We start from the raw sequence: 19819 nt of genomic DNA on the forward strand, positions 1-19819 counted from the left end.
GTGGTTCAAGCTCACCAGTTGCTGCTCCTTGAAAACCCTACATACATAGTATAGAGTCATTGAGTCGGAACCAACTCGATGGCACTTAACAACCAACAACAACATTTATACGTGAGTATTTACCATTGCTGTAAACATATCCATGAATGTGTTGAAACATATAGATGTCACAAATATGAAAACTTCTTAGACATTACCAAAAACCTTGAGGGAATAAATTGCTGGGCCTGGGGGCTCAGGAATCATAATCTCGGGGGATACCATGGTCAATTGGCATAACATAGTTCCACAAATACAGTATTCTACAACTTTCTTTGGTGAGTTGTCATTAAGTGTAAAGTCAGTTCTGACCCATAGTGACCATGTATAGGGTTTCTGAGGAGCAGCTGGTGAGCTTGAACCACTGACCTTGTGACTCAAACCAACTTTGCAATTCAGCACATTAACCTGAAATACCACACTAGAACTACTTTGCTGAGTAGTGACTGAGATCTTAAAAACTCAACAGCAGCCATCTAATGTGCAACTATTGGTCTCTCCCTGTTTGGAGGAAAGAAGAGTGATGAAAATTGAAGACACTTGGAAACAATTAGTCCAGTGAATGAACAGACTAAGTGAACATCGCTCTCCATGGTCCTGAGACCAGAAGAACTAGATGGTGCCCAGCTACCACTATCAACTGCTCTGAAAGGGATCACATTAGAACGTCCTGAAGAGAGTGGGAGAAAATGTGGAACAATTCTCAAAATTAATAAAAAGGCCAAGCTTATTGGTCAGACAGAGACTGCTGGAACCCCATGACTGTGGTCCTTGATCATCCTTCAAGTCTGGGACTAAACTGATCCCTGTGGACCAATTTTCAGCCAAGCAGTTAATAGGTATGTAAGGGAGATAACAACACAAGTAAGGTAATGTTCACCATGGGATGGCTAATCATTCAAAATCAAAAGAACGATATTTACCTAAGAACAAAGTTGAGACAGAATGGAGCAAGAACCATGTGGGGGACATGTCCAACTTCCTCTGGCTTCACCAGAGAGAAGGAGACTCAAACTCAAAACAAACCCAAGACAGATCACTACAAAGCAAAGGTCAAACATGCCTCCACCCTACAACCTTCTTTATCCTATTCTGACACCAACCATCCATCTCACAGTACTCTCAGCTCCACATCTGAGTTTGATAATCCATTTCAATGGCCACACAGAACTCATAACAACACTCACGATTGTGGGATTTACTAGGGAAGTGAACAAAGTACAATTCAGGATCAGAAACAACTCAGGATGCAGCAGTTCTCCAAGTAGGAACGTCTCTTCTCTGCCATACTGCAAGCACACCTCACTCTTGTCTCTCAGCCATGTGGCTCCTTGTCCTCTGTCCTGCTCAGGCAAATGTAACAAAGTTCTTTGAGCCAGGCTGTGAATGTCCAAAGGGCACACTCTGCACACCATCTTCCTGCCAGTAGGCACTCAGCTTTACTCAGTCCATGAGTGTAGAAACCCACAGCTGCTCTGTCTCTCCATGCCACTGTGTCTGCTGCCATCTCTGATGTCACTGCTTTTCTAGATAGGGATTTCACACTCTACTCATGCTCTCATTTTTTGATAGTCCTGAGATTATCTGTTACTGCTTCTGAGATGGCTCTTTTTTTTTTTTTTTATAATTACAGGGTTTATTAAGAAAGTAACATGTTATAACTTGGGATTGGTAAACATATAGGCAAAGTCTCCCTTCTTCAGTGTAGGACTGCTCTCCCAGCTCCTCTTGGCCATGCAGGGTTCTACTCTCAGCCTTTGGTCTCTGCTCAGGCCTGCTCTCTGCCCTGCTTGGTCTAATGTTACAAAGCTCTTCAGCTCTGACAGTAAGTGTCTGGAGGTACCTCACTCCTTCAGCAAGTCTCCTTTCCAGAGGTGGCTAGCTTTCCTTGCTTTATGAGTGGGAAGCCCACTGTACCATCTTGTGCCAGTCTCCTAGTTCTGCCACTGCCATTTCTGTCACACTTGCTGCTACTGCTTCTTGGAGATAGCTCCTTTTAAAAAATAGGCAAAACCAACCAATCCTAGTGTTAGAATCCTGTACACCCTATTTGCATGGGTGTACAATGAGATGGATCCGCCAGGTGGCATCCTTGATGGCGTCAAGTGTGGCAGCGGTAGTGAGGTTGGCCCAGGATCAGACATTGTTTTGTTCTGCTGTGCATGGGGTCGCTATGAGTCGCTTTCGACTCGATGGCACCTGACAACAACAACAACATCCTTGGTAAGAAGTCCTGGGTTAATGCACCAGACTGCAAAGCCATTTGAACCGCAAGGTCAGCGGTTCAAGCACACCAGCGGCTCCTCAGAAACCCTATACAGGGTCGCTATGGATCAGAGTTGACTCGACGGTACATAACAACAACAACCCTCTGGTAGTGTAATGGTTATGTATTGGGCTGCTAATCTCAAGGTCAGCAGTCTGAAACTACCAGCAGTTCTGCAGGAGAAAGATGAGGCTTTCTGCTCTCGTAAAGATTTACAGCCTCAGAAACCATGTACTGGGTCTCTGTGGGTCAGAATTGACTCGACAGCACTTAACAACAACAATATCCTATCATTTGGTAGGAATGAAGAAGACATTGGATAGAAAAGCCCTATTTCAAGGTACCACCGATGAGAAGGCGGGTGGAGTGGCTTTAGGAACCACAGAGAGGAAGTGGGATAATTGTTGTTTCATGGAGGGGACTGTAATCATTGAGATGAAATTAAGTGTATGATTTGTTGAATGGAAAACTGATGATCTGCTTTGTAAACCTTCTCAATTCACAATAAAAAGTCTTTCCAAAAAAATAAAAAAATCCATCTACATAAATCCTCACAAAGCATGCTGTAGTAAAAAAGATGAAATCTTTTACTACACATAATATCTAATTTCTAGGAGACTCCAGTCATCTAGTTGTCTTCTGCTGTTTGTATATTTTCTGTTATATTTGTTTGTGTACTCATGCCATGTATTAGGAGCCCTTTGTTTATCCCTATTTTTTCACTGATGGTCCTACACGTGAAGGAATGCTATGAAATATTTAAAGAATAACCATGAATCAGAAAAACACTTCCCAACATGGATGAACCTAGAAGACAATCACAAAAGAACAAATACATAAGACAATTTTTTTAAAAAAAACTTAAGAACAGTTTTTCACATATAAAAAAAGAGAGAAAAGAAAATCCTTCTGCTGGTGATAGGGCTGGGAAGTGGCATGTCAGGAAGGGGCTCACATAAACCAGGAGCAGGGACAGTTTGTCCATAGTAATAAGAAAGAAGTCTGCGTGTGTGGATCCAGGTGCTGGTAGATGGGCAAACATGTGGTGGTTTTCTTTTGACGGCTTCCATTTTCTCCATGAGATAAGAAATGGGATCATCATCGACAGAGAGTAATGGCAAAGGAAATGTTAGGGATCAAGGAGGCTGACAAGCAATGATAGATGATGGTTGGGAGAATTCACAAGTATGGAAGTACAAAGTAGAGAACTGTATTCACTTTCCAAACAAGGAAAGGGTCTTAACACAAGAGATTGCGAGCCCAGAGGGTCAAGTGTTTCAGGCTTTTATGGTTTGTTCATTTGTTTTTAAGAGGGAAGGCTGATTTACAAAGTAAGTGATAGCTGATATCCTAAGTTATGGCCAATGCTGGGCTGGTATAACAGGATATTGGGAGGTGATATAAGACATTGTCCAACTGGGTGAGCCTAACAGGATACTGGGGGGGCAGTCAAAGATATTGTCTGTTTGGGAGGTACTTTATGGCCGCCGGGGAGAGTTAGGGAGTTGCTGTTCAGTTGGGCCAGCAGTTATTCCTGCAAAACAGACTAGGGTTACACAGAAGATTAAACATTGCGGCTGAGTCCTATCAGTGATGAGGGTTCAGAACCAGAGAGACAGAAAGCAGGATCCAGAGATCCAGCAACCCTCAGTGGAGAGTTGATGTTGGGTGAGCATGTCTAAATTTCTAAATTTTTTCCATTATACCAGCAGTCCTCAGTCAGGGGCGGTTTTCCACCAGGGAACATTTGGAAATGTCTGGACACATTTCAAGTCTTCACAACAGATATGCCAGGAAGCCCTCAACACCAAGAATGACCCATTCCAAAATGTCAGCTGTGCCAAGTTTAAGAAATCTTACAACACATTCCTCTGTTGCCCCAAGTCCCCTCTACAGCAGACAGTTACAAGGACTTCCAAGGCCTCTGAAAAGGTCTCATGATTCCCGGAGGAGGCTGTTCCATCTGTCCCGGGTCAGGGAGAAGTCACTTACAGGGTTGTGCTGGATCCAACACTGCCCTCCCCCAGAAATGGGGGCAGATGCCAAGAGAAACAAGAGGATTGTAATCCCATAATCAAGCCTTCACCTCTCTTCCAGGACCTGCCCTAACTGGCCTTTCCAGCCCCACCCCCATCCTTACCCTGTGCTTGGGACCTAGGGTATCAAATTCCCTGGGACCTCCAAGTACTTCCTCTCTCACCCTCATGGGAACTGTAAACATGGTGTGCACCCATGGATCTGTGGGGGCACCCATAACTCCACATGGCCTCCCAGACAACCCTTAACCTCTCCCCACCCTATCACCAGACATGGAACCTTGGCCCATCTATGAGTTTTGGCAATCTGTCTTCTGATCAGGCAAGAATTGGATAATGAAAGACAGGGTCTGGGGCTGCAGCCAAGACTGGACAAAGCTGATTGGGGCTGGGGAGGGCGGAGGGCAGGGGGAAGCTGTCTGTGGGGAGGAGAAGGAGGTTCTCTTTCCCTGTGCTTTCAGCTGCCCCACCCATCCTCTAAGCCCTCCTTCAGTACTGCCCACTGCAGTCTGATTGGTGGAGGATTGAGAGAGAGAGTCAGGAAGAGAAGATGGCAGATACATGCCTTGGGAGATAGGGTGAGACAGAACAGAGAAAGAGAAAGGGTGGCAAGCACACAGAATGTGAAAGAAAAAGATCAAGAGGCACAAGACAGAGGGACAGAGTGAGATGAGACCAAGACAGAGAGAAACAGATTGATGTCCAGGCAGATTGCAGAGGGGAAGCAAAGCAGAACGCAACAGAGAATTTCAGAGACAGAGAGACAGATAAACACAGAGACAGACAGATGGATAAACACAAATACAGAGAACGGATAGGAGCTTTGAAAAATGATCTCCAGAGGATAAGAAAACTCCAGCTCAGAGAGGGAATGGAACTTGCCCAGGGTCACACAGTCAAGCCAGTAGCAGACCTGGACTCGAACTCAGAGAGATATAGTGTCCAAATCACAAAGGTACCCAACCTCCACCCCTGGTCTATCATAACCCCAATCCCCCAAAACCAGGCCCAGGGCCCTGAATAACCAAAAAATGAGTGTGAACCATTGTCCTATCTCAGGGCAAAGACCACAGTGGAAAGAGCTGAGTCTGTCTGCTCCAGGAGGGTGAAGGAGATTTCCCAGGTGTGGCCCCCACTCCACTCGAGGCTCTGCTCCAGCTGGCTGTGAGCCCTAGGGCTGCACCAAGGACTTACAAGGAGGTGGGAAGGGATTAAGGTTCATTGGAGAACAAATGAGGGGGTGAGGGTGGAGAGAGTCTGTTTAAGAGCAGTCCCTACCCCTAGGCACCTACAGCTGCAGGGCACATCTGGAACAGAGCTTGGCTGTCCACTCCAGAACACACTGCTGCCCCTGGTCACTCCACAGGCAAAGGACCCAGGTAAAGGAGGATCACAGAGGAGGGGGAGCTCTCAAGAAAGGAGGTCACCGGCTCGGTCGCTCTAAGACTCACTTGGAATCTTGCTTGCCGCCTCTGCTGAGGGTTGTTCAGCCCCTGGGTCCTTCTTTCTGGGTAGGGGTCTCTTGGAGACGCTTTTGATTCATTTGACAAGTATTTTCAGGGCACCTAGTGGTTACAAGTCAGGCTGCTAACCCCAAGGTCAGCAGTTGGAAATTACCAGTGGTCCTGTGGGAGAAAGATGAGGCTTTCTGCTTACGTAAAGATTTACAGCCTAGGAAACCCTGTGCAGGGTCACTATGAGTGGGAATGGACTCCATGACGCATAACCACCTAGGATCTGCGTTCCCCACAGAGGGCTGGCGGCTCCGTGCACATGACCCCTTGGTTTGGAACATTAGCTTCTTTTCTGTCACTGTTTCTGCTTCTGCCTCTCTCTCTGTATCAATCTCTCTTATTCCCTGTCTCTGTGTCTCTAACAATCCCTTTCTCTCATCAGTTCCAGGGTTTTCAACATCTCAGTCCGTTTGTCTGTCTTGATGTATCTCTTCTTTTCTGTCTCTTTCTCTTCTCCTCAAACTCTATGTTTAACTCTTCATTTTTCTCTCTCTTTTTTCGTCTCCCTCTATTTTTGTGTGTCTCCGTATTTTGGCTATTTCTGTTTGTTTTCTGATTTTTTTTCATTCTTATTCTTTCTTCTCTTTCTCCTTACCTCCCTATCTCTTGGCTGCTCCCTGTCTGTCTCTTTCTACTTCCTTTCTTCTCTCCCTCCACCCCATTCCTGGAACCCAGAGAATGCAAGTGCCTATGGAGTTGGGGAATGGAGGGGACCTGCTCTCTCTGAGTCCTGCCCTCTCCCACTTTGCCCTTCAGACCCTGCAGCTACCTTCACAATGGATGGTGTAAACACAGTCATCTTGCTCCTGATTCTGGCTTTGATCTGCCTGTTTCTGGCCCTCAGTTCAAGGGGCAAGGGTCATCTACCCCCAGGACCTAAACCACTCCCATTCTTGGGGAACCTGCTGCAGCTGCGCTCCCAAGACATGCTGACCTCCCTCACCAAGGTACAGGGTTCTAGGCTTGGGTGATGGGGTGAGAGACAAAGGGGGTGGATCCATGGCTCCAGCCCCTCTGTGACGTGTCTTCTTACCCCCAGTTGAGCAAGGAGTATGGCTCGATGTACACAGTACATCTGGGGCCCAAGCCAGTGGTGGTCCTCAGCGGGTACCAAACCGTGAAGGAGGCACTTGTGGACCAGGGGGAGGAGTTTAGTGGCCGAGGCGATTACCCCGTCTTTTTCAACTTCACTAAGGGCAATGGTAAGCCTGCTCCCTAGCTCTTCCACCCATAATACAAGTTAATAATACAAGTTGCTGGGTGGGTAGGCATAGAGTTAAATTGGGAATGGGGATGAAAGGGGCCTATGGGGTTGGTAAATTTGGGTTGACGTTGGAGATGGGGATGGAATTGGGTAGAATGAGAGAGATTGGTAGATTAGGGTTGAGATTGGGGTTGGGTAGAGATATGATGTGGGCGGTGGAGAAACTATCCTCTCAATTGTGGGGTCACTTTGGGCCACTAATCTCCCTAAAGATTCCAAATGGAATGGAGTCCCAGTCTAATGGTGAAGTCCATCCCACCTTCCCCATCACTAATCCCCATCACCAGTCATCTCTAACCCTAGTCTCATTCTAATCCTGATTTCCATCCCAACCTCATCACCAACTTTTCATCTCTATCAAGTGGTCAAATTATGTCTCCAGCCCCTACTGCCCACCTCAATCCAATGCCCATCTCCAGCAACCCTCTCTCCATACTTCTCATTTATTTCCCACAACCATGATTCCTTCCCACTACAGCCCCCATTCCCACTAAGAACTCTCTTCCATTTCCATTTTAAATGGCACTATCAGCACCATCCTAATCCCTTTAGTCAAAGCAAATGACACTGCCATTTTTCTCTCCAGCCCCAAACCCATCATCTCTTCCAATCACCTGTTCAAGTCGCCAGGTCCCATTTTCAACCTCAATCCCATCATCATCACTAAAATCAACCCTATCATATCTCTACCCAACCCCAACCTTAACTCTAACCTACCAATCTCTCATTCTACCCAATTCCATCCCCATCACCAGGCTCAACCCCATAGACCCCTTTCATCCCCATGCCCAATCTAACTCTATCCCTACCCACCCAGCAACTTGTTTTAACTCCAAACCTTTCCCATCTCAAATCCCTAGTTCAACTCACTCGCATCACAAACCTAATCCTTTCTTGATTCAATTATCTTGTCCTCCTTAGACTCAGAAATCACAAATCCTTATGGTTTTCTAGCACATTCCCACACAGTCTTACTCAAAGGAAGTCATATAGAAAGGTCCAATAAATTAACAAAGATAACTAATTGCTATAGTTGAAAGGGAGACTTGCATCTTAGACGACTCGTCTCTCCCTAAAGAATCCCTTGGTTTTCCCCTGGCCCCTTCACTGAATGAATCTCAACTGCCCCAGGATTTGGAATCAGAGAATTCTTGGGTAAAATATTGCCTATTGTATATTGAGTGCACTTTTCACCCTTCCTGACTTATTCCCTGGGCTTGACCTTATGAAGCACCTGTTCAGGTATACCAGATGCAAAGAAGGGGAGAGAGGGCACTTGAGAAGGTCACCTGGCTACCTTTGCACTTTGCTACCTTTCCAAAACAGTTAGAAACATAACATCATTTGTTGCTTTTTAAAAGTCATTCTCCAATTGTTCAGTATACAGTACAGCACTTACAAGCTGTGTACCTGTCAGCAAATATCTTCCAAGCGTCAGTGCTCTTTCAGACACAAGAGATAAACACATCTGAGACGTTATCCTATTATTGCCGCCAACCCTGTGGGAGACACAGCCAGACTGTGACAGCCGAGTGTGGTCAGGGTTGGGACGAGAAAGGCACAAATACAGGGGTAGGAGCCAGGACAGGGGAAGCCCGGACAGTTGAGACCTGAGGGATGAAAATGGCTAGTCAGAAAAATTCAGGAAGTGGAATGTTCTAGGCAGAAGGAAAAACCTGAGGCCAAGAAGAGAGAAGAACAGGATCTGTCATGTTCCTGAATGAGTTTATGAGCTTCCAGTCTTTACTTTTTTTGCTTATTGTATATTCATATATTGATTTAATCAATACACAATCATTCATCTCTTGCATGGGCAATGCTGGGGACAGAGTGGCAGCCAAGACCATCCCAACTCTGTCTTTACAGGCTCCCAATTCACTGAGGGAGATAGTCCAGTCACCAGATCTCGATGGGTCACAGTGATCAGGGCTGTGGTGGGGGAAGCCCAGTTGTCCTACTAATGCACAAGGAGAAGGAATATAATAATATGATAGCCGAGAAGGAAAATCAAGGAAGGCTTCCTGGAGGAGGCTTTTCTACATTGGTTCAGTTTCTCTCCCAGCAAGAATCAGAAAAAAGAAATCAGAGGACAGTGGTTGGGGGCGTGTTGTCCTTTTCTTCTCCTCCCCAGGCATCGTCTTCTCCAATGGGGAACGGTGGAAGGCCCTGAGGAGGTTCTCTATCCAGATTCTGCGGAACTTTGGGATGGGGAAAAGGAGCATTGAGGAACGAATCCTGGAGGAAGGAAGCTTCCTAATGGCTGAACTGCGGAAAACTGAAGGTCAGAGTCCCAGAGGGCATCTTTACCCCAAGTTCATACCTATCCTACTTAATGAGCATGGCTGCCAGGTTCCATAGTGTGCGCTCACAACCGCTAGAGACCCATCACTCAGCCCACAATGGAAACGGCGCCCCCTGGAGGTGGATTGGTTTGCGGCTCTGTGAAGCATTATGTGGAGCTCTATCACTGTGCTATTTTTAGAGCAGTTTGTGTCAGTGTGGGGAACATGATGATGATGATGATGGTGTGATTGAGAATTTACAACATCCTGAGCCCGATGCTAAGCACATTTTCATGCTTAAACCCTTTAAGTCTCAGGGCAGTCCATTTTGCAAATCAGGAAACGGAGACTAATAACTGAACAAACACTTAACACAGCTAGTAAAAGAAGGAAGCAAAAATGTAAAACTACATCTGTCTTCTTCTTCGTCTTCTTAAGTGCCATCGAGTCGGTTGCGACTCATAACGACCCTATATCGGGTTTCCGAGGAGTTTGAACCAAGGACCATGACGCTCAAATCGACCTTGCAATCCAGTGCTTATCCTACAGCTCCACACCAGGGCTCCAAAACTTCATCTACTGACATCAATGTCCGCCCTAACTCACTAATGTCAACTTATTAAGCACTTGCTATATACCAAGCTCACCAGCTGCTCCTCGGAAACCCTATACAGGATCGCTATGGGTCGGAACCGACTAGACAGCACTAAACAAACATCAACATATACCAGGAGGAGTCCTGGTGCAGTGCTGTGGGCTAATGCCTCAGACTGCAAAGTTGTTTGAACTACAAGGTTGGTGATTCAAGCTCACCAGCTGCTCCTTGGAAACCCTATACAGGGTGGCTAGGGGTCAGAATCGACTGGATGGCACTGAACAACAAATATATCAGGAAGTATGGTTAAATTCTTCACATGTAATTACTCCTTTCACCCTCCCAGCAACCACAAAAAGTGGTTACCACATGACCTAGAAGGGTAAAGTCATGTGACTAAGTCTTACACTCAGAAAGTGGCAGAGCTGATATACAAACCCAGATAACTGCTTCTCAGTGGAATAAAAGTTAATGAAAACAACCAACACTCACATAGTTTCTACCACTTTCTGGAGTCCTGGTGTGGCGCTGTAGGATAAGTACTAGACCACAAGGTCAATTTGAATCACAAAGTGGCAGTTCAAACCCAACAGCTGCTCCTTGGAAACCCTATACAGGGTTGCTATGAGTCTGAATTGACAACAACCACTGTTCCAAGAGCTTTTTGTACATCCTTAAAATAGCACCCAACTCTAAAAGAATAGTGTCCTGTTGCTCGTGATGTGTGGATGTACTGCGGGGTGTTGTCACAGATTTTGGGGAGTATTGTGAGGCTGCGTGTTCAACTGCTACGTGCGTGGGTTCTGTGTTGTAATCAAGTTGGCACGGTTGGTTGGTTTGAATGCTGTGCAAACCAGATTTATTGCTGTGCCAGCTCTGTCGTGTGGCACCTTGTCCTTTCTAAACTACGCCCACGGACCTATTCTGCTCCTCACCCTCAGGCGAGCCTTTCGACCCCAAGTTTGTGCTGAGCCGCTCAGTGTCCAACATTATCTGCTCAGTCCTCTTCGGTAGCCGCTTTGACTATGATGACGAACGTCTACTCGCCATTATTCGCCTCATCAATGACAACTTCCAAATCATGAGCAGCCCCTGGGGAGAGGTCTGGAGGCCGAGATTCGGTGGGGGGCTACAAGAGGCTGCGGGGTGCAGGGAGAGAGGAAACAGGGGGCAGAAAAGGGACTGGAATTGATCCTCCTTGACCTTGACCCTCCCAAATGACCTCTACCTAGCCACGCCCATTCCTACTAATAAGTTCTCTGCTTCACCTGATCTTGAAAGCTCTTGGTTGCCCTTTAAGATGGACCCAGCTCCTGCTAATCTGATCCACCCTGACATACTCCTCTCCCTCCCCACCACCTGCTCCTCTAAACTTCCCCAGTTGTACAACCTTTTCCCAAACCTTCTGGACTGGATACCGGGGCCACACCGTCGCCTCTTCCAAAATTTCGGACATGTGAAGGATATCATTGCTGTCAGTGTTCGGGACCACCAGGCCTCTTTCGACCCCAACTCTCCCCGGGACTTCATCGATTGTTTTCTCACCAAGATGGCACAAGTAAGCCATGCCGGGAAGTCCCACCTAGGTCTGACTTGAGCTTTTCTGCTGCCCCTGCCTCAAACTAACTGGGATCCAAGGCTGGAACCCCGACAATTAACAGCTTAATTAGAAATCCTTAAGGCTCAGTCCAAGATGCTAATTGTGGGCCCTGAAACTGAAATTTCCCCCAAATCTGCCCTCCGAGATCCTCAGCTCCTACTAAGGGAGAGAGTTAAATGCAGGTGGGATTGAGCTGGCAGGTCAAGAGGGCTCCGGGCCCACACTCACAGTGTCTGGGGGGATCTCTAGGCCCTGTCTCATCTTCCCATCCCTCTGCCCCCCGCAGGAGAAACAGGACCCGCTGAGTCACTTCCACTTAGATACTCTGCTAATGACCACACATAACCTGCTCTTCGGTGGCACTGAGACTGTGGGCACCACGCTGCGCCACTCCTTCCTCGTGCTGATGAAGTACCCAGAAATACAAAGTGAGCGAGCCCCAGGCCAGGCCTGAGACCCGCCCACACAGCTCCGCCCCACTAATTGGCCACGCCCACATGCTGGAGCCCCGCCTCACACTTGGTTCACACAGTTCTGCAGACTATCTCCTACCTCAGACCAAGACGAGCCCATCCACCTGGTCCTAACGGTCCATGAAGCTGTCTGGACCTGGACCCTTCCTGCATGGTCTTATTTACATCCCACTCCTTTTATTTACTTACCCTCCTCACGCAGTCTGCGTCACGCCTCTGCCGTCAACAAGGACTGCCCAGGATCCCAGTTCCAACCCTTACTACACAATCTGACCCAGGCACCCAACACTATGTTCCTACTCTTAAAGTCCTCGAACACTGTCATCTAGGAAACAGTCCCGTGTTCGAATGGGCCTGTGCCGCCTGCCCTGCCTCTAACCTCACACACTTCTCGATCCCCCAGACCGCATACAGGAGGAGATTGACCGTGTGGTGGGGCGTACGCGGCTGCCATCGCTAGAGGACCGCGCGGCCATGCACTACACGGACGCTGTGATCCACGAGGTGCAGCGCTTCGCAGATGTCATCCCCATGAATTTACCGCACCGCGTTATACGGGACACGGCCTTCCGTGGCTTCCTGTTACCCAAGGTGAGTGGAGCCCCTGACAAAAAACAAAAGGCATCCCCTGACCCTAGCAACTCTAGTACACGGGACCTCAAACCCTGGCAATCTACCCCCGGGTGGGCTTTGGTAATTGGCCTCTCGAACCCTTAACCACAGGCATCCGACGGCCTCTTGCCATGATCGCATCTCATATCTTAGTAGACCCCGACCCCTTCTCAATGAGAGGTCCCTTTCCTAGAGCTTGTCTCCACAATCCCCTGAGCCTGGGGTGCCCTGTATCAGACACTGTTCCCAGAGACCTCTCTCACTACAAACCCCAAATTCTCTCCTACAAGAGAAGTATCCTGCCCCCGTGTTTCAGCCCCAGCTTGCGGCTTCCAGCACCCATCACCTACATACACACACTTCCTGTGTCCTTGATTGCGTCCTATGTCCCCACCCTACCCCATATCAAGTCCCCAAGACTTCAGCTCTGTAGTGAAACTCTAGTTTCAGGCCTGCCCGCCACCGCGAAACTTTCCATACCACTAGTTCCCACCTACTTCACACGCAGGGCACTGATGTGATCACTCTTCTCAACACCGTCCACTACGATCCTAGCCAGTTCCGGACGCCCCAGAAGTTCAATCCTGAGCATTTTCTGGATGCAAATCAGACTTTCAAGAAGAACCCTGCCTTCATGCCCTTCTCAGCTGGTGAGGGCAGTGGGGGTGGGAGTAAGGGTATCTGGGTCCCATGTTTCTACCCACATTCCCCAGTCCTAATTCCACCCCCAAACTCTCCCACTTGGATATCCCGCCTCATCTCCCCTACCAACTATGTTCCTCTCTGCAGATAATGATTAAAATCCTGTGGAGGGAGGTAGAGAGGCAAGATCATCATAAGCTTGGAAGTTTGTCCACTGGGTGGTGAAGTTGAAGTAGTTTTATTTCTTGATTTTGACCTTTACCTTGCTATTAAAAAATAAAATCCCTATTTTCCTAGTAAAAGGGTGGACTGGGAATGACAGGAGAGAATTCATCATACTGAAACTCCCAGTGATTCTATAGAACAGAGTCCAGCTGCTCCATAGGGTTTCTTTACTGGAGCAGAAAGCCTCATCTTTCACCCAAAGATTTTAACTGCTGACCTTGTGGTTAGCATCCCAGTGCTCAACCCACTGTACCATCCGAGTTCATTCAAAATGGACTCTATGGCAGTGGATTTAACCATACTGCAAGGAACCCTGGTGGAGCAATGGTTAAGTGCTCACCTACTGACGAAAAGGTATTCCGAGTTACTAACTGAAGAAGACCTTTTCATCAGTAGGTGAGCACTTAATCCACAAGAAAAAATGTAGAATCAGCTCCCAGAAATAGAGCAACCTTGGAAATCCTATGGGGCAGTTCTCTAGTTTCCTCTAGGGTCGCTTAGTTTAAGTTAGAATCCTCTTGAAGGCACACAACAATCACCATATTGCCTGGTGTATACCAGGTGCTACCTCTGAGAAGAGTTATAAGTTGTTGTTGTTGTTAAGTGCCATCAAGTCGGTTCTGACCCATAGCAACCCTGTATAGGATTTCCAAGGAGCCGCTGCTGGGTTTGAACTGCTGACCTTGTGGTTAGCAGTCCAGTGCTTATCCTACAGCTCCAAAGTAGTTGGTCTCTGTAAACAGACTCCTGGTTTGCATCCCAGCTGTGTGACCTTGACTATGTTACTTCACCTCTCTGTATTATATCTATAAGAGAGAGAGAATAATGAAGCCCACCTCTTGGAGTCCTTATGAGAAGTAAAAGAATCAATGTTATAATGATTACAGCAGTGTGTGGCATATGTAAAAGTTACGTAAGCATTATAGTCTCAGTGTTTTACTTGTATTTGCGTAGTGGTTACCAATCGGGCTGCGAACAGCAAGGTCAGCAGTTCGAAACTACCAGCTGTTCCGCGGGAGAAAGATGAGGCTTTCTGCTCTCGTAAAGATTTACAGCCTCGGAAACCCTGTACAGGGAGGTCGCTATGGGTCGGAACCGACTCGACGGCACTTAACAACAACACCTTTCACAAAGGAGCGCTGGTAATGTAGTGGGTTACCAGTTGATTTGCTAACTGTAAAGTCAGCAGTCAATGGAAACTTAAAATCAACAACAAACATTTCCATCAATGATTTGGCTCCACTTAAACATCTTCCCTAGACTTTTAGATGCATAGGTCTTTGATGTTGCCAACCATCATTCTCATGCGTTTTCTCTGGGAACCAGGCTGAATATAAAGCCCTCCTCCCATCTCCTCCCATCTCCTCTCATCTCCTCTCATCTCTCCTCCTCACCCCTACAGGGCGCCGAGTGTGCCTGGGAGAGTCGCTGGCGCGCATGGAGCTCTTCCTCTACCTCGCGGCCATTCTGCAGAGCTTCACGCTGCAGCCGCTGGAGGCGCCCGAGAACATCGACCTGACCCCGCTCAGCTCGGGTCTTGGCAATTTGCCACGGCCCTTCCAGATGTGCCTGCGCGCTCGCTGACGCTCTAGCCCAGGCCTTTCCAAATATGCCTGCACAAGCAATAAGACTCACCCCTAGAGATTCCGCGATCGGTCTTCTTGTGCCACTGTCTGCCCTCATCCTTTTTTCTGTCCTACTCTTTCACTTGCATTTGCTCACCATGTATACTTCCCACCTTAATCGGGTGTGAGCCCCTAGAGGCAAAGAAAGACATGGAGGAGGAGTTCGCTCACAAAATTCACCCAATGAGGAGCCCTTTTCTAGGCTTTTTGTACCGTTTACTAATAAATTATCGTTATAATAGATTCAAACCTGCCTTGGCTGAATTGAGTGGAGGACAACCCGTTCAGGCCTAGGGGAGGCGAGTTCTGGCGGCAAGAGAGAAGACTTGGAGCTGTAGGGAGTCTACCCACCCCCTAGGGGCGGCTGCCGTGGGAGCTGATTGTGCCCTGGAGACAGACCGTGAGGGCCTGGAGACAGAAAAAGAAACAGTAGAGACACCAAACACAGAGGCTGGGAGAGACGTGAGGTGCGTACAAAGGCAGAGCTATCAACAGAGAGAAAGCAAAAGACTGACATAGAACAGTCTCGGACACATAGAGAGGAATAACCTTTACTAACATAGAGGGTTTACTATGGACTCCTAGTGTGGCGCTGTAGGATCAGCATTGGACTGCAAACTACAAAGTCAGCAGTTCAAACCCACCAACTGCTCCTTGGAGACTCTATGCAGAGTCGTTATGAATTGGAACACATTTGATGACACTTAACAACAACCAGTGCTTATTATAGGAGCACTGGACTGCAAGCCACAAGGTCCGCAGTTCAAGCCACTCCACCACTCCACGGGAGAAAAAGGAGGTTTTCTCCTCCTGCAAAGATGTAACTAAAGCCTAGGAAACCCTATACAGGATTGTTATGAGTCAGAACCAATTCAAAGCACTTAACAACAACAGTGCTTACTATGATCCACAGGCATCCTAAATGCTTTACACCTTGCTTCACTTCATTCTCCCTGAAGTAAGAGATAGTTTCTGTGTGAAGTAAACAGTTAACTCATGCAGACTGTGAACTGAAATGTTGGAGATTCTAATCTACTCAGAGATGCTTCAGAGGAAAGTTCTGGCAATCTACAAAATCAGCCATGCTGACACATGTGAGGTTGCTGAGAATCAGCATTCACTCCATGGAAACTGGTAGTTGTAACAGTATTATCACATTTTTACAGAGAGGTAACTGGATGCCCAGGGAGGTGAAGTGACTTGCCAGAGGTCACACAATTAGGACAGGGTGGAGCTTGGATCCAAACATAGATCCAGATCATCCGGCTGCAGACTGTCTGTACTCCTCACCACCATCTCTCAATCTCACAAATCAGAGATTCAGAACAAGAAGCAGAGAGAGACATCATCAGAGATAGAAAATGGGATATCCCAAGACTGAGAGATCCAGGTGGAGAATAGGAGAGACAGAAAGGGAAAAAGAGAGAGAGAGAGCAAGAGAGGAAGGACAATCAGTGGGGAAACTAAGGCCCAGGAAGGTTGAATCTCTCTTCCCTACTCCTGACCTCTCTCACTAGACTATTTCTTTGCCCTGTGATTCCTCCTTTTGGGGTGGAGGCCTCCCAACCTGGGGTCAGATGGAATACCCTGACGTCCTGCTGATGGTAGCTTTTCTCCGTAGGAGGGCAGGTGTCTCAGGATACAGTGATACCCCTTCCCCCCAGCCCTAAGTAGACGTTGTCTGGAAGGCCCTACCCCAAAACAGGATCTCCCAGGTCAGCCAGAAGTTGGGACCTGCTCTGCTGAGTATGAGACAGACTGGGGTGAGGTTTATAGGCGGCCCCCAGTTGAGGCGTCATCTCCTTAATCCCCATGCTGTTCCCACCATGGAGTCTGCCCGAGGGCCCAGCCACAAAGACACAGAGATGCAGGGAGAAGGTAAGAGATGAAAAGGCACAGAGGTTCTGGAAAAGAACAATGGAGATACAGCCAGTAGAAACACAATAGATACTGAAAAAGAGACAGAGAAAGATAGCAAGAGACAGAGTGGAGCTACCTAGAGACATGAGAGAGAGATGCTGAAGCAAGGACTGGAAGTGAGTCAGAGAGGCAAAGGAGGAAAAGTGGACACAGGGGGAAAAGGAGAGAAACAAAAAGATGCTGAGACCGAAATTGAAAGAAGAACCAAGATGATGAGAGATGGAGAGGAAAAATAAGAAGGGAAGGAGTTAAAGAGGCAGGGGAAAGAGATGGAAACGGGACAGGCAGGATGAAAGAGAAAACAGTCACAGACATTCAAAGAGACTGAGAAAAAAAGTGAGTTCATGATACAGGGAAATTGAGGCAGGAATGAGGCCACAGCTTACTGTGTGCTGAGGTGGGGTGACTGGCTTATACATTTGACTGCTAAGTGAAACTGGGAGCTCCAGACCACCCGGAAGTGCCTTAGAAGAAAAGCCTGGCCATCCACTTCCAAAAAACTGGCCATTGAAAACATTACGGAACACAATTCTACTCAGAACCCCTTGGGGTTCCCATGAATTAGAAACGGTTTCACAGCAACTGTTTTGGTTCCTGTGTGTTGAGCTCTGTTTCAGGTGCTTGGGATCCAGAAACGAATCCATCACGAGCCAAATTCACTGCCATTGAATAACTTCTTTTAGGACAGCGTAGAACTGCTCCTTACAGTTTCTGAAACGATAAATCTTTACGGAAGCAGAATGCCTCCTATGGGTTTGAACCTTTGACCTTGCAGTTAGGAACTCAAGGATTAACCCACTGTGCTCCCAGGGCTCCTTACAGAAGTAAACAAGACAGACAAAACATCTGCCCTGGAAGAGCTCACATTATCGAGGGAACCTCACTGAGCAAAATGAAGAGAGAAGAATCAGGAGTTGGAGAGAAAGCCAGAGATTTTAATAAAGAGGTCTCATCAGAGAACCTGAAACAGTGGGGCAGAGTGAATTGGGCAGGGTTTGTGGTGCCCCCACATCCCCAGTGGCTTTTGAGTCAGTACTTCTCAAAGCAAGGACCCCAAAAATCCCTTTAAGTCACTCAGTTGTTGGACAGAAAGAGCTTGACAAGTACAAAGAGCCATGACAGAAACAGAGAGAGGTTGAGACCATGAGATTAAGGGGGAGACACAGATCTTGCAAGTAAGACCGAGAGAGACAGGAAGACAGCGATGCAGATGGAGAAAGAGAGGTAGAGACACTGAGACAGAGCCCAAGGGAGATTCAGGTAAATACAAACTGACAGAGATAAACACAGAGAAAAAGACAACTTGAGAAGGGACACAGCGAAATGACATGAACAGAGGTGGAGACCAAGACAGCAAAACAGAGAGGGACAGATGGGAAGAGAAAGATAGAAAGAAATAAACAGAGACAAAAAAAACAGAGCCAGAGAGTAAGAGTGGAGAAGACACTGAGAGATGAAACAAACAGTAGGGGACTTCAAAACGTTCATGGGAAAAATGGAATTGATGGTGGAATTTTTCCATGAACTTTTGAAGCCTCCTCATACAACGTAAAGAGAGACACTCCCCGGAACAAGCCCAGCCCCCAAGCTTTTGCCAGACACCTAGTGGAAGGTTGAATCAGACAAGACAGAGGTAGGAAGAGAAAGGGTGGGCCACAACCATGAAAGTCTGTCCTCAGTACTAACTCAGCCCCACTCCCTGGCCCTGGGGGACCATATGGGCCTGGGTCTGCTTCCTTGGCCCAGACCACAGACCCAAAGGAGTGAGACGTTTGTCTGCCATGATGACCTGGCCTCAGATGAGAGTGCTCTGAAGGGAGAGGTCTGAAGACCAGGGGCACAAGACATTTGGAGATATCTGGATGGTAGAGACTTGGGAATGGAGATGTCAACAATTCACTGCCAGGCATAAGTATACAAGTGGTTGTGGTTGTTGTTAAGTGCCATGGAGTCAGTTCCGACCCATAGCGACCCTGTATAGGGTGTCCGAGGAACAGCTGGTAAGCTTGAACCACTGACTTTGCAGTTCTAATGGCTTTGCAGTCTGACTCATTAACCTACAGTGCCACACCAGGAGTCTAAGTATCCAGGTGTGGGATTAACATGTGGGAAGGCCCTTAGGAATCACAAGATAGACAAGGACATGTCAGATAGATGGGTATCAGTAGGCTTATTATTGTTGCTAAATGCTGTTGAGTTGGTTCCAACCCACAGCGACCCTTGTAGGGTTCCGAGGAGCAGCTGGTGAGTTTGAACCGCCAACCTTGTGATCTAAACCGACCTTGCAGTTGAGTGCTTATCCTACAGTGCAACACCAAGAGTCCCATGAGGAGGCTAGGGAGATTCAGATGAGTGAGCATCAACAGATGGCAACAGCATGCAGCGTTCCCAGGGCCTTGGGAGTGTTAAGTGACAAGGGCTCAGGTGTGCATAACTGGGGATCCCAAGCACAGAAGTGCCAGGCTGGTGGACACAATACTCGGGGGTGCTTTAGGAATGTATTTGTTGTTGTTGTTGTTATGTGCTGTGGACTCGGTTCCGACTCATAGCGACCCTGTATGAGTCTGTAAATTATCCAAGGCTGTAAATTTTTACGGGAGCAGAAAGCCTCCTCTTTCTCCCATGGAACAGCTGGTAGTTTCAAACTGCTGACCTTGAGGTTCACAGCCTGATTCGGAACCACTACACTACTGGAGCGCCTTAGGAATTTATTTAGGAGTCAGAGG

General features: G+C 47.5%; 1 protein-coding gene across 1 annotated transcript; it reads left to right on the top strand.

Moving 5' to 3' along the window:
- Nucleotides 1–6631: 6631 nt before the first annotated feature.
- Nucleotides 6632–15132, top strand: LOC102834231 (cytochrome P450 2F5-like). Its single transcript, XM_006871404.1, has 9 exons — nt 6632–6802; nt 6895–7057; nt 9251–9400; nt 10938–11098; nt 11378–11554; nt 11883–12024; nt 12473–12660; nt 13190–13331; nt 14951–15132. Exons 1-9 carry the CDS (start codon nt 6632–6634, stop codon nt 15130–15132), a joined length of 1476 nt encoding a protein of 491 aa, XP_006871466.1.
- Nucleotides 15133–19819: the final 4687 nt, after the last annotated feature.

Source organism: Chrysochloris asiatica, unplaced genomic scaffold (genome assembly GCF_000296735.1).
Source record: "Chrysochloris asiatica unplaced genomic scaffold, ChrAsi1.0 scaffold00168, whole genome shotgun sequence".
NCBI lineage: Eukaryota > Metazoa > Chordata > Mammalia > Afrosoricida > Chrysochloridae > Chrysochloris > Chrysochloris asiatica.

What these genes read in the sequence shown, in the direction of transcription:
- LOC102834231 (XM_006871404.1), top strand. Translation starts at nt 6,632, where the DNA reads ATGGATGGTGTAAACACAGTCATCTTGCTCCTGATTCTGGCTTTGATC. An exon ending in TGAGCAGCCCCTGGGGAGAG is followed by an intron (nt 11,099 to 11,377) that starts GTCTGGAGGCCG and finishes AAACTTCCCCAG; the next exon opens with TTGTACAACCTTTTCCCAAA. An exon ending in TTCTCACCAAGATGGCACAA is followed by an intron (nt 11,555 to 11,882) that starts GTAAGCCATGCC and finishes TGCCCCCCGCAG; the next exon opens with GAGAAACAGGACCCGCTGAG.